At 43.4% G+C, this 14,750-nt stretch overlaps 3 protein-coding genes across 3 annotated transcripts; all 3 read left to right on the forward strand.

Moving 5' to 3' along the window:
* The first annotated feature begins 228 nt into the window (after positions 1 to 228).
* On the forward strand, positions 229 to 8,189 carry LOC121590757. Its single transcript, XM_041910695.1, has 4 exons — positions 229 to 323; positions 1,666 to 2,644; positions 3,920 to 3,934; positions 8,157 to 8,189. Exons 2-4 carry the CDS (start codon positions 1,766 to 1,768, stop codon positions 8,187 to 8,189), a joined length of 927 nt encoding a protein of 308 aa, XP_041766629.1. The 5' UTR covers positions 229 to 323; positions 1,666 to 1,765.
* A 524-nt stretch (positions 8,190 to 8,713) lies between these two features.
* LOC121603609 (4-coumarate--CoA ligase 1-like) lies at positions 8,714 to 10,944 on the forward strand. Its single transcript, XM_041932599.1, has 2 exons — positions 8,714 to 8,957; positions 9,078 to 10,944. Exons 1-2 carry the CDS (start codon positions 8,832 to 8,834, stop codon positions 10,566 to 10,568), a joined length of 1,617 nt encoding a protein of 538 aa, XP_041788533.1. The 5' UTR covers positions 8,714 to 8,831; the 3' UTR covers positions 10,569 to 10,944.
* A 96-nt stretch (positions 10,945 to 11,040) lies between these two features.
* On the forward strand, positions 11,041 to 14,735 carry LOC121603606 (4-coumarate--CoA ligase 1-like). Its single transcript, XM_041932596.1, has 2 exons — positions 11,041 to 11,384; positions 11,469 to 14,735. The coding sequence occupies exons 1-2, from the start codon at positions 11,253 to 11,255 to the stop codon at positions 12,972 to 12,974; spliced, it is 1,638 nt and encodes a 545-aa protein (XP_041788530.1). The 5' UTR covers positions 11,041 to 11,252; the 3' UTR covers positions 12,975 to 14,735.
* Positions 14,736 to 14,750: the final 15 nt, after the last annotated feature.

Consider the following 14,750-nt stretch of genomic DNA (forward strand, 5'->3'; position numbering starts at 1 on the left):
AATCGAACACGACATCGAACATGAAAAATGTATGGGATTTGACATGTTTGTCTTGTTTGTTTGTTTGTGTCTGACAGTGCACCTCCATATGATTATATGGGTTTGTTCGAGTCGGATGTCGTGTTCGATTGGTGCCAGAGCGCAGCCTTATTCGACAGTCCCATCGCCTCTCAAATAAGAAAGAGTTGACTGTATAGAATTCTAACTGTAATTTGCATCGTTATTTCCTTTCTTGCCCAAACTGTCTAAATCAAGTAAACGTTGCGTTTGCCATTAACAAACCTGAAGTCATTGTATGGAACTAAAAAAAAAAGGATATAAAGGTACCGCTGGAAAGGAACGCTGATCAATTTTTACTAGAATTTTATTATAGAGATTGGTGATACAATCAATTCTCTCTAAGGAGGACTTCAAACCGTTGTCCGTCGAGGCCTGCCTGTATCACTAGTAGGGTTGGCAATCCGTGGCACATTTATTACCCATAGCAGTGCACGCAGGTTTAAAAAAAAGGTGACAATAGCGTTTTGTAGCATTGTGATCGTTTTTTTTTTTTTCATTTTCAGACTAAGACGCACTTTCAAGTTGACAAGAGTAAAAATGTTTCCAATAACTAATGCAGAAATTTGTTAGATCATTTAGTTGCGGAACAATATTAGCAAACCCCATGAAGATACTTTAATAAAAAATGATAGAGCAACAATTCATCTTCGAGAAACTTGGATGGATTGGCAAGACTTCACTGTTAAATTTTAATTATCCAAATGGCCTATAGATTAAATCGAGGAATCATTTCATCCATTACAAAGAATGAAGGAATTGTAATTTAAAACAAATGACATATCACATTTCACTGGTATTCATTTTCTGCTCATTTCATTAGTCATCGAGTGTTTAATACAACAGAAAACGATAAACTACGGCGCTTCACTTTAGCAAAGAAAAATTTTGCTACAAAATCACATTTTTCCAGTTTAACATGCAAATTCGTACAAGAACAGTTCTATTTATTGTAACTGTCTCGTCTTTACACGCTGCGTCAGTGAAGCGTTCAAACGAAGCCATCCAGTATGTGACAAATCTAACGCGTTTCATCAACGATCAACACTTTGGTACCTTCGTTTGCTGGTTGCTTCAGTTCAGTGATCAACAGATTTCTGCTTTATTACACAACTCGATGGCGCAAGAGCTCTCCAAAGACGAAGATACAGTGCTGCTTCAAGTTGATCTACACACATCGTACAGCCCGTCCTATTCCTTTCCTAACGTGGTTATCATCTTCGCAGATACTTTGGACGAGGATGTGGACCTTACACATTTACGCACCTGGCTAGACGCAGTCCCATATCAGACTGTTGTTATAATTCTTTTTAAAATGTCCAATCACGTCCTCATTAATAGCGTGGCCGAAAATTTTCTATCGTACGGCATAGTAAACTTGATAATGGTTGCATTTAATCAAGATAACATTTTCACATTCAACTACGCTCCCACAAGAACAACGGTGCATGTTGACTTTCCTTGTGCATCGGATTTGCTTTACAACCGACTAAAGGAATTTAAAATTGAAACATTAACAACAAACTTTGCTCAAAGCAGTTTCACCTCTACGTATGACGATGGATTTGAAGGAGAAGATATTCATCTATTTAAACTTTTTTTCCAAAGGCTGGGAATCAACTTAACATTTGAAGAACTCATCTGCGACGGAGAGCATTATTTAATTGAATGTCTGCAGAGATCGAAAAATTATATTTTTGTAAATCGTATGTACATTCAAAAATTTTCCTCCCAAGTCATCAATGCCATCGAAATGGACAAGGTACGGATTTTTGCTCCCAAAGGAAAGCCGCTGACTTTCGCGGAAATGCTGCTTAAGCCCTTTCACCCTGCCGTGTGGATCCTGCTCCTAGGCATCTGCGTTGCCGTTCATCTTTTATGTCGCCTTGCACCCAGCCTCATATGTAACGATTTGGTGCTACTAGCTCTTACTGGCATAGAAAAACGAAGCCTACAAACGACGGGACGATTCGAAAAGCTACTCGCTATCTCACTGATCATACTGTTCTTTCAACTCAAAAGTGCTTACGAAACCAAGCTCATAACATATATGATCGATGAACCAACCGAACCAGACCCGAAGACGATTGATGAGCTTCGGCAAAGAGACGTAAAGGTGATTGCTGACAGAAGATTTTTTAACCCGAACCAGTTTTACCAGCAGTTATCTGGATTACTACGAGTAGCTGAAAATAAAACAACATTGCTAAATGAAGACGCCTTATTGATCAATAACATTGTCGTGCGAATAATGGCGAAGGATATTTCTAACGTCGATCCTATAACTGGAAAGCCACTTTACGCCCCGCTTGAAGAAATTTTGGGTGAAACAATGCCATTCTTCTACTTTCATAAAAAATGTCCTTTTCAATACGATTTCAGTACATATCGACGGTACGTATTTGAGGCTGGATTGCAACAATATTGGAGGAAAACAATAATAACACTCAAGGATAGGAGATTTCATACAGTCATTGCCAAATTAAAGAGTATTTCTCAGCAAACTGTGAGGGGAAATACACTCAAACCTATATTTATCGGCATCATCCTTCTGTGGGTTGCTGCGCTTGTCGTGTTTCTTAATGAAAATTTCATATTTTACTCATGGAAATGGTGCAAGCAATTCAAAAATTCAAAAACCCTCAAATAATTTATCAGATATATTATAGCATAGATAAGGCTCACAAATAAAAAGCAAAGCTACATTTCCGTAATAGATATACATACAATGTATTAGTACACATATACAACTATTGAAATTAAACAAATAAATTTATTTTGTTTGCGTTACGTAATATGATGAACTTACTTTTACACGTTGTAACAATCGAACAACTATAAAGTCAATTTCAAATGTTTGAAGTTTAGAAAGATTTTCAACTTTACGCTCTGAAATTCTCCACTTAATTTCAAGCCATCCCATGCGTGTCTCTTTGGTGGACCGCCCCAAAATAGCAGAGCTCCTTTACTACCAAGAGATTGTCGAAGTCATCTCATACACTGCCTCCCAGTTGAATTGAACCTCCGGCTAGCAGGTACTTCGTCACATTGATCCTTTGTTCTGTCCCCAGTAGTGTAGCAAAACGTCGCTGATATGACGTTGGATCCGAAGCCTCTAGAAGGTTAACAAAGGCTCTTCATCCCCTACTCCTATTCAATAAGTCCCCGATGTACAGAACAGCAACATGTCTCTCAAATATCCAAGCTATTCACCCTTCACCTTTTTTTAAAACTTTTTAGATGAATGGGTTGCATGTCAAAATTGAGGGGAGGTGTACATGATTATTCTCCATGACTTTACTAGGGAGCATCTGTTCTCCATATTAGGAGCTACCTCCCAGCGTATGATCCTTCCCAAAGCTGGATATTATCGTCCTGGCTCGCAGCAGTCAGCGAGCTCCGTTAGATTCATACAGGAGTCCGAGGCAAGGCGACGTACTCTCCTGTCTACTATTCAGCATCGCATTGAAAGGCGACGTATGAACTACGACACTATTTTGTACTGGTCTATTAAATTTTTTGACGGCAGTGGATGACATCAGTATTTTTGGCAAATCAACAACAAACGTATGCGAGGTGTGTAACGAAATCAAACGTTAATAAATTTGATTTGATTAATCGAAAATCTTTTTATTTTTGCGTAAATGCGCTACATCTTTTCTTCAACACAAAACACCACAGTTGTACAAAATTATATACAATCATAGATTTTCTAAGCCATGGGAAATTACGAAATACCACCGTATACCACGCACACGTATCAGTGTTTTTAATCAATGAATTGTTGAAAGTAATTATTTCAACATCTTTTTGACCAACCACTTTAATGTACCAATCATTTCACAATCAAATATGGCTCCACATTGCTCTAGGTCAGGTATGTCAAACGGGCGGCCCGCGGGCCGCATGCGGCCCACGTGGATAATGAATGCGGCCCGTGAGAATATTTTGAGAAGTGCTGTAAGCACTGCAAACCAAAAAACTGTTCTTACTATTTGCGTCGGATAAAATTATCGTAATTTAACAAAATTATTCATAAACAACGGGTTCTTGTTATAAGAAATGAATATACCACCAGAACATTTGGGACTTGGAAATTAGCTAGATTTCCCCTACCTCAGCGAAAAAGTAGGGTTGAGCGATATTTTCTAACAGAACTGCCGTGTGAGAACGCGACAAATGAAAAATATCCTATTTCAATAATAAGGATAAAATAAATAGCATGTGACTTTAAAAGTATATTAAACATTTTTTTAAAGAGCACAATAAAAACAAACATCACACATTTTTAAATAAGGAACGATTCCAGATTTGAAGCAAGGAGTACAAAAATTCAATTTGTTTCTTCTTCATCTTTTTCATTAGAACAACAACCGCTGTCGGTCAAGGCCTGCCTGTACCCACTAGTGAAGTGAGCTTGGCTTTCAGTGACTTATTGTTACCATAGCAGGATAGTCAGTCCTACGTATGGGGGCACGGTCTATTCGGGGCTTGAACCCATGACGGGCATGTTGTTAAGTCGTGCAAGTTGACGACTGTACCAGATCGGCCCAAAATTCAATTTGTTTAACAATGAAATATGTGTAGATGTCCCATGTCATTATTAAATGTGTAACTGCAGTTGTCATCACGATCTTTCTGATGCTGATAAGATTTTTCTTTATATACTATAATTAAAATTAGAAAAAAAAATGAGAATGATTCAACATAGGTTTGAGACACGCGCGCGTAGAAGTGAATATTCGGGATCTATTTGGGGGAATTAACGGTTTGCACACGGTCTGGGAGGTCACAACAGGATTCACTCATTTATGATTGCAAGTGGCAAATTCCACATACAATACATTAGGTCCACCTGCTTCGGAAGGTAGTGCCCTAGAGCCAATCATTGGCACTAGTGGAACTGGCCATATGCATGTCGCAGTTGTATCCTGATAAGTGGTGCGCCAGATCCATTTATTGGTTGTTGGCGGGCTACGTAAAGGATGCTAGGGAATACCATTGTATTTGATGTAGTATGAACTGTTTTTTCTTGATGAAACTATGTTGGTCATGTTGGGTGTGTGTATGACTCGGACAGTTCCTCTGAGAGTTTTCCGATGCCACCACTTGCTCGTATAAAATATTTTAATATACCTATCAGAGTAATATTATCGTAAAGATACTTCCGTCCTTCTCAAACCTATGTTGGGGAAAGAGGTGGGACTCATCATCATCAACAATAATGATTTTACAGTATTTTATTTAAATATTGAGGTATATTTTTTATTCTCATCTTAGCGGCCCGCGAATCACTGAAATTCTGTACTTGCGACCCTCTGATGAAATGAGTTTGACACAGCTGCTCTAGGTTATGTCTGTTTAATCGAACAATCGAACTATGACGCATTACGAAAGTGATATTAATTTCTGTGTTCAAAGTGGCTCTGGTATCTTATATATAACGCACAGGAAATAAAGCACTACACAGCGCTACAATGCCGTACACTCTATACTCTAATAGAAAACAACACACAGTGCTGGTTTACCATGTACCTTGGTACGAGAACGGTTCTATTTCTCGTAGCTGTCTCGTCTTTACACGCTACCTCATTGAAGCGTTCAAACGAAGCCATCCAGTATGTGACAAATCTAACGCGTTTCATCAACGATCAACACTTTGGTACTTTCGTTTGCTGGTTGCTCCAGTTCAGTGATCAACAGATTTCTGCTTTATTACACAACTCGATGGCGCAAGAGCTCTCCAAAGACGAAGATACAGTGCTGCTTCAAGTTGATCTACACACATCGTACAGCCCGTCCTATTCCTTTCCTAACGTGGTTATCATCTTCGCAGATACTTTGGACGAGGATGTGGACCTTACACATTTACGCACCTGGCTAGACGCAGTCCCGTACAAGACCTTTGTTGTAATTCTTTTTAAAATGACTAATGAGCATTTCATAAATAGCGTGGCCGAAAATTTTTATTCGTATAGCATAGTAAACTTGATAATGGTTGCCTTTAATCAAGATAACATTGTCACATTCAACTACGCTCCCACAAGAACAACGGTGCATGTTGGCTTTCCTCATCCATTGGTTCTGCTCTACAACCGATTAAAAGAATTTAAACTTGAAACCGTAACAATAAGCTACGCCGAGAATATTTTCACTCATTCTGGTGGCGAAGACATTGAAGGTGAAGATATTCATCTGTTCAGACTATTCTTTGAGCGACTTGGAATAGTAACAGTATTTACTAAAGTCATCTGTGACGGAAATAAATCCTTTACGAAATGCCTCGTACAAGCAGATCCCTTGGTTCTCGTGAATCGGTTAGTTATTTTTAATTATTCTATGCAGTTGGTGGATGCCATCGAAATGGACAAGGTACGGATTTTTGCTCCCAAAGGAAAGCCGCTGACTTTCGCGGAAATGCTGCTTAAGCCCTTTCACCCTGCCGTGTGGATCCTGCTCGTAGGCATCTGCGTTGCCGTTCATCTTTTATATCGCCTTGCACCCAGCCTCATCTGTAACGATTTGGTGCTACTAGCTCTTACTGGCATAGAAAAACGAAGCCTACAAACGACGGGACGATTTGAAAAGCTACTCGCTATCTCACTGATCATACTGTTCTTTCAACTCAAAAGTGCTTACGAAACCAATCTCATATCATGTATGATCGATGTTCCTACCGAATCGGACCCGAAGACAATTGATGATCTTCGCCAAAGAAAATGTCCAGTGATTATAAATGAGAAATTGTGCGACCCAAAACCATTTCGCGAGCTATTTGGGGAATTGTTACTCGTAACGGACAATGGATCTACTTCAATAACTGATGTAGCTGTTTTGGTCAGTCAAACTGATTTGCGCATACTGGTCAAGGATGTTTTGAATATCGATCCTATAAGTGCAAAACCACGTTACGTTCCCCTCGAAGAAACAGTACTTGAAAGAATGCCATTTTTCTACTTTCGTGACAAATGTCTTTTGCAGCATGACTTTAGTAAATATCGGCGATCTGTATTTGAGGCTGGATTACAACAACTTTGGAGAGAAGCAATTTTAGCAAAGCAGGATAGGAAATGGATGTTGTTTATGGCAAAAAATACAAATATCTCCCAACAAACTGTCCGAAGCAGTACGCTGGAACCAGTATTCATCGGCATTATCCTTCTATGGGTGGCTGCACTATGTGTGTTTGTTTGTGAACTTTTAATCTTTTACTCTCCAAAGTGGTACAATTCTATTAAAACTATTAAAAAATAGTTTAAAATACTCTTTCATATCTATTGATTTCATTATGTACTTTATTGTGATTGAATACTACCAAAACCAGGAATATAAGACTACGAAGTAGCGCTTAGAAGTCTTTCTCTCTCTTGTTGGTCTGCTCAAGATAGAGCACGTCTTCGTGACATGGCCTGGTTAACAATCAATCTCCAGGATGCTCGATCTCTGGCTGCAGCCTTCCATCCATGCAGACACCCGATATTCGGTGTTGCTTCACCTGATCCAACCATCGTGCTCGCTATGCTTCCCTACGTCTCATTCCGAACTGAGGGTCGCTGTCGAACAACTTCTTCGTGGAGCTTGAGTCAGACATCTTGATAACATCGCCGGCATCGCCGTATCCTGCTAGCCTACGCCAACTTCAGAATGCGCTACGGGTGTAGTCCATAGTATGCACGATTTACCTGCACAACGCGTCTTCGATTTTTTCCTCAGAAGTGTATGAAGGTCCAATTTCTAAATAAAATATGTATTCAAGTTGACAACACACTATCAAACTACAGTAGCCTGGATTCAATGCATATCGAGTAGTTAGTGCATCTATACCCAAGCTCTTGAGTAATTCTTACCCATATAGTACTGCGTATAGATGGCGATTACGAGGAACATACAAAACAGAACTATGTCTATCTACCATTTTGTTGCAAAGCCAACAAACTTACAATCAATGTTAAATTATCGTATGAAAATTATGTCCCTTGAGGTATTTTAAATATTATTTCCAAGGGTCTACATTTCTCTTCGCTCAGTTGAAATTAAATTCCCAAATGACTGGAAAATATATTAAAATGTGTATTCTCTGCTAAAACCACTTATTCCAGGTACAGTTGATTCGCAAGTTACGTATTTTATAGAATTGAAAAGATTGAGCCTCCAAACATCGCGTTTTATGTCAAAATAATTTTATACACGAAAAATTTAAAGAAAAAAAGATATTTTCAGACACCCAATAAAATTGATAAAAGGAAATTAATTTAGCATGTTTCTCAAATCCCCAAAAACATATTTAAATATTTTTATAAATTTAAGTAAAATTAGATTTCTTTCACTACTCATGTATGAAAACGGTACAACGAAAAACAATACATTATTTATTGGTAGAACAATGAAGATCAATGAAGATTGAAGATAATGTACTGCAATTAAATACAATTCCTAATTACATAAATGCACAGCACTTCAAATTATTATGGTGTTCGCTCGTCCTCGGGAACGGTCGCGTCAAACAGAAATCGTGTAATACGCGTCCACTATGCAGTGTTTAAGATGCGTCACATCGTTTATGAACGCGCCCTCAGCATTCACGGTTGAATGCCCACGAATCAGTGTGTTAAAAATACACACCACTACTGCAACGGAGGTGCGCTACACGCACACACGAGCGTTCGTAAGGGTCGCGGTTGTTATCAGACAGAAAACAGCAAGTGCCGTGCACGCGTATAGCAGCGACGGTAGTATTGTGTGAACCGTGACCAAGCGCAGATGCAATTGGCAGTATGAGCAACGACGAGAAGTATGTGTTCTACGGGGGATCGTTGGAGGAACCGATCGAGGCCGGCTGTAATTCGCTGGGCGAGCTGATCATCAAGCGTCTGAAGGAGAATGGGGATGGAGTAGCGTTCGTAAGTTCATCGATAATTGGCGCAGCGTTCAACGAGTGGAACGTGTAGCAGTCATTTCGAAGTGATCTCTCTCTTTGTCTCTGTATTTTTCTCTCTCACTCGTTTTGTCCACTCACGCAGATCGATGGCGTAACGGATGAAAAGTTTACGTACGCCGATGTGCTGGAACGCTCCGTTCGGCTGGCAAACCGGTTCCACCGGCTGGGCATCAAAAAGGACACGGTGGTGGCGGTGATGTGCGAGAATCGGATCGAACTGCCCATCGTGTCGTTTGCGGCTACGTATCTGCGAGCAATACCGATCCTGCTTAATCCGGGCTACACCGCCACCGAGCTGGCGCATGTGCTGAAGTACAGCCAGCCGCGCGCTATCTTCGCCTCCCCGCTCGCAATGGTCACCCTGCAGCCGCTCCTGCGCACGGTACCGTCTATCAAGCTGACCGTACTGTTTGGCGACAAGAAGCCGCACCCGAAGGTGACACTGTTCAGCGAGCTGTTCGATCGCAATAGGGCACAGTACATCAGCTTCACGCCGCAGCCGGCCAAGCTGCCCGATCAGGTCGGTCTGATGGTGCTGTCCTCCGGGACGACCGGTTTGCCAAAGGCGGTCCAGCTAACGCACCACAACATCATGTGCGTGCTGGCGTACATGCGCGAGAATGCCAGTGTCATCCCGTTCGAGCAGATCTCGCTCGGGCTGCTGCCCTTCTTTCACGTGTACGGCTACATGGTGCTAATGCACTCGCTCATCAACAAGCGGGTGGTCGTATCGCTACCCCGCTTCGAGCCGGCCCTGTTCCTGTCGACGATACAGAAGTACCGCGTGACGATCGCCTCCCTGGCGCCGCCGCTGATGGTGTTTCTCGCAAAACACCCGCTAGTCGACAAGTACGATCTAAGCTCGCTGGTCTTCATCGGTTGCGGGGCAGCCCCGCTCAGCAAGGAGCTCGAGCTGGCCGTAATGAAGCGTCTGCCGCACCTGCAGATGATACTGGTCGGGTATGGGTTGAGCGAAACGTCGCTGGGCGTTACCACGCGTGCCTCGGACGTGCACGGCAGCGTCGGCAAGGTGAATAAGCTCAGCTGGCTGAAAGTGGTCGATGTGAAGACGGGACGCACCCTTGGTCCGCATCAAACGGGCGAGATCTGCGTGAAGGGTCCGCTCGTCATGAAGGGCTACCTGCACAATGAGCGCGAAACGCGCGCCATGATCGACCGGGACGGATGGCTGCACACCGGCGACACGGGCTACTTCGATGAGGACGAAAACTTTTACATCGTCGATCGCATCAAGGATCTGATCAAGTACAAGGGCTTCCAGGTGCCGCCGGCCGAGGTCGAGGCGGTGCTGCTAACGCATCCGGGCATCAAGGACTGCGCGGTGGTCGGTCGGCCAGATGCTGCCGCCGGTCAGCTGCCGGTTGCGTTTGTGGTGCTGCAGCCGGGCGCCAAGCTGACCGAGCCCGAGGTACAGCAGTACGTGGCGGAACGGTTGTCCAAGCAGAAGCAGCTGCACGGCGGCGTGCGATTCGTGCACGAAATTCCCAAAACGGCTAGCGGGAAGATTTTACGCCGCGAGCTGGCAGCGCTCTTCCCGAAGGCAAAGCTTTAAGTCAAGCAGAGAGCGAAAGTTGACGCGTCATGCTGATAAAAGTGGATCATAATCGTAAACGTAAGTCAATAAATGGGTGACGGAAAAGGGAAGGTAGTGCGAACAGCAAATAAACAATTGTTTTGCCATAATGTATCACGACAACGATAAGGTAGCATCAACGTAGCAGGGGGCTGTTGGTGATGTTTGATAACGCACAAGTGCTGGTGCATTGGACGTAGTTTTTGGCTATTTCTTGCCTACAGATTTTTAGTGATGCTTCAGTTAAATAAGATTGTTGCGTATGCGTATATAAATGCCAGCATTAGATTGTAAGAAGCTAGACGAAGTGTACTAAATCTGAATAAAATACGCAAGAGATTAATTCGCCATTCAATAGCTGCTTGATCAAAAATGAATTTTTACAAGCCCTAAACAATGAGCTGATCTTCTTATCATACACATTACAAACGCTAATTTGATAACAACACAGATGTAAGCAATAATGAAGGCTTGCGAATCATTCCACACACAAATCGTCGAAAAGGTACCAAAAGCATGAATAACCATGCACAAACAAACACGAAGAGTATCGCACACAAGTATCACCCACAAACAATTTTATCTTGCCCCTGCTACAAAACCATCCCCCAGATGGTGATGAACATACAAGGGAAGGCATTCAGACGCAATTGATAAGTCGCGATGGAACAGGCAGCATCCGAGCGGTTCGTACTGTACGGTGGTGATCTACGCAACAGCATCGAGGCTGGGTGCAATTCGGTGGGCGAGCTGATCGTAAAACGACTGTACCGCAATGGGGATGAAGTGGCACTGGTAAATCATATGGCTCGTTTAGATATTATGTACACATTGCTTCCACTTTTTAATACTTCTTGCCCTTCCTTGATCCTTCCATAGATTGATGGTGTTTCGGGAGCAACGCTCACGTACCACCAGATACTGGCCCGTTCGCTCAAGCTGGCCAATCGTTTCCATCGGCTCGGCATCAAGCGTAACAGTGTCGTTGGCATCTGCAGCGAAAATAGTGTCCAGTTTCCGATCATTACGTTCGCCACGCTGATGCTGGGCGGAACGGTGCTACCGATCAACTACGGCTACAGTGAGGCGGAGCTGCAGCATGTCTTACAGCTAACCAAACCGATCGCTCTGTTCGCATCGGAGCAACCGCTGCAAAAGATCGTAACGATACGTAACGTTCTTCCCTCTGTGAAGCTGCTCGTTTCACTCGGCCAGCAACGTCCGTCGCGTGGCATTGCTCTGCTGGAAGATTTCTTCGACAACAGCCCACCGGGAAGCTTGCACAGCTTCACGCCCCAGCCCGTGCCGCTCAAGCAGGAAGTCGCCGTAATGGTTATGTCATCGGGGACGACCGGCCTACCGAAAGCGGTCCAGCTGACGCACCACAACGTGATGACGGTGATGGCGTACCAGGCGGAAGATCCGCGCTACACCGAGCTGCCCGTACCGGTGCGCGTGCTGGGCCTGCTGCCGTTCTACCACGTGTTTGGCTTTATGCTTTCGCTCAACAGCTGCCTGAACAAGGTACCGATGGTAGTGTTGCCCCGCTTCGAACCGGACTTATTTCTACGCACCATCCAGAACCATCGTATCACGATGGCGAGCCTCGTTCCGCCGCTCGTTGTCTTCCTGGCGAAAAGCCCGCTCACGCAGGGCTATGATTTGAGCTCACTGCATGCGCTGCTTTGCGGGGCCGCTCCGTTAAGCCGAGAGATAGAGGAACTCGTCCAATCGCGTCTACCGAATGTGCAAACGGTCCGTACCGGGTACGGTATGAGCGAAACGTCGCTCGGCGTAATATCGCGCATGAACGATAAGGTCGGTTCAGTAGGGAAGGTACACAAGACTACGTACGTGAAGGTGGTCGACCTGGAGACGGGCTGTGCGCTCGGTCCGAACCAGGCGGGCGAGATCTGCGTCAAGGGTCCGCTGGTGATGAAGGGCTACCTCCACAACGATCGTGCCACAGGGGAAATAATCGATGACGACGGTTGGTTGCATACCGGCGACGTTGGGTATTATGATGAGGAGCAGGATTTTTTCATCGTGGACCGAATCAAGGATCTAATCAAGTACAAGGGCTTCCAAGTGCCGCCAGCCGAGCTGGAGAATGTACTGCTTAGCCACCGGCAGGTACGGGACTGTGCCGTCATCGGTGTACCGGACGAGATGGCCGGTGAACTACCGGCTGCTTTCGTAGTGCTACAGGCTGGGGAAAGTGTCACCGCGAGCGAAATTGAACGGTACGTGGCGTCGAAACTGTCCCCCCAAAAGCAGCTACGAGGCGGTGTCTTTTTCGTGGACGAAATACCCAAAACAGGTAGTGGTAAGATTTTGCGCCGTCAGCTTAGAGACACATTGCTGAAGCGGAAAGCTAAACTATAACATCGGGATTCTAAAGACACAGTTTCACCAAGTTTTTTTATAAAATGACGTGTTAAAAAAAGTAATAGAAATCGTCATACTCCAATGGGCAAACAAAGTACCAATTTCAACTCAATGTTTAATGATTTCCACTTCGACACCGCTAAACGAATTTAATGTCACCCATTAGCAGTGGTTTCCATAGAACCATTTTAAATATCCCATGAACACCTTCATGGTCGATTTGAGTTTCATTTGGAGCGCCAAGCTTGAGCTATTGCACTGCTTCTGAAAGACGCTGGACGCAATTGCTTCCAACTTCCAGAACTGGGATAATAAAACCAAGAAATTAATTCACCATAAAACACGAATGGGAAAGGTTTAAGTGCTGTTTTACACCGACCAATCGTCACGCTAGTGTCCTTTTCCATTTTATTTTTTTGTATCTTTTAGCTCATTCCTCTCCGTCCAGGGTGGGTGAGTCACTTGCCAATTCCTCCCAAGGATTTTTTGTTGTTGTATTTCTTGCGGTCCAATCCGAAATGGTTCATCGAAAGCTTGCCACATTTTTCGGGAAAGGAATTTTAATTTTGAAGGGATAATGAATTCACGGAATATTCTGAATAATCTCCTGCCAGGGAACCGAAATACACACACGCGCGCACACTGACACAAAATATGCTATGGACACATTCAACGCATCGTGGTTGTGTTTTGTTGAGCTACTTTTTAGCATCACCATAATCGTCCGATTCGAGGGATGAACCACCGCAGCTTAGAGATTGAGAGCAAAAGGGAGAGCTCGTGCCGGAGGATTTGGTGGTTATTTCTACTAGAGGACATTTCCAAGAGCGACAACAACAAAAACACATTTCCCGTGGCATCTAGCTTTTCCCTTCGTAAGACCAGTCCCATCAAAGAATCAATTTCACTAATTAACTGTAAAACATCCGGCCATCTCTGCATCGTCCACTGGCCGGGACCATACCGGAACCGGAAAGTATAAAAAGTAACATAAAAATGGCAAACAAAAAAACCCCTCACAACCAAAAACGCTTTGAGCTGGATTTGTAGCGCAGTTAGTTTTCACCTAACAGAAGTTGAAAGCTACGAGGCTACTACGGGCAATGGCAGATAATTTGTGACCATGTCAACACAGGGGTCAGTTTTTTTTTTTGCAAAATCCACCACAACTCGGTAAATAATTATCTCACTCGCACTGGCGTAAATCGTAAGCTACACCGAACGCTTCAGCCTTTGTGAGAAGCTTTCAACGAAATTAAATCTACCGTACAATGTGTTTTGGTTTCCGAATATTCGTGTGGATCAGCGAAGAATATGCTCCGTTTCAAATACGAGCTGCGGTAAGCCGTAGCAAGAATTTCACAAAGTTTGTGAAGTGTAATTTGGTTTTGGGTGAGATTATAACCACTGAAAATGTACCAATCAGAGGTAATAACATTCACAGGCAGGCTTCATAGGCTCCTCATCTTATCTGTAATTTGTAAAGTATTTATCATCAGAAAGAGGTTATCTGGCAGCAATGACGAGCAGCTTTTGTAAACGAATATCAGCTTCAGAGCAGCTATCTATTTTGTGTGCATACCCGCTACCATTCATGGACAAAGATAATGTTCCAATGGGTTTAATTTCTGTATTTACTTTTTTAATAACTAATAAAGAGCATAAATCACTTCTCAGCCTCAACAAGCACTCTTACTCCTTTTCTCCATACTTCTAAACGCGTTCAGAAAGCATCATCTACATACTCTCTCCCAGCTATTACCATCTCTTGCT

The sequence above is a fragment of the Anopheles merus genome, chromosome 2R, assembly GCF_017562075.2.
Source record: "Anopheles merus strain MAF chromosome 2R, AmerM5.1, whole genome shotgun sequence".
In the NCBI taxonomy this organism is placed as follows: Eukaryota; Metazoa; Arthropoda; class Insecta; order Diptera; family Culicidae; genus Anopheles; species Anopheles merus.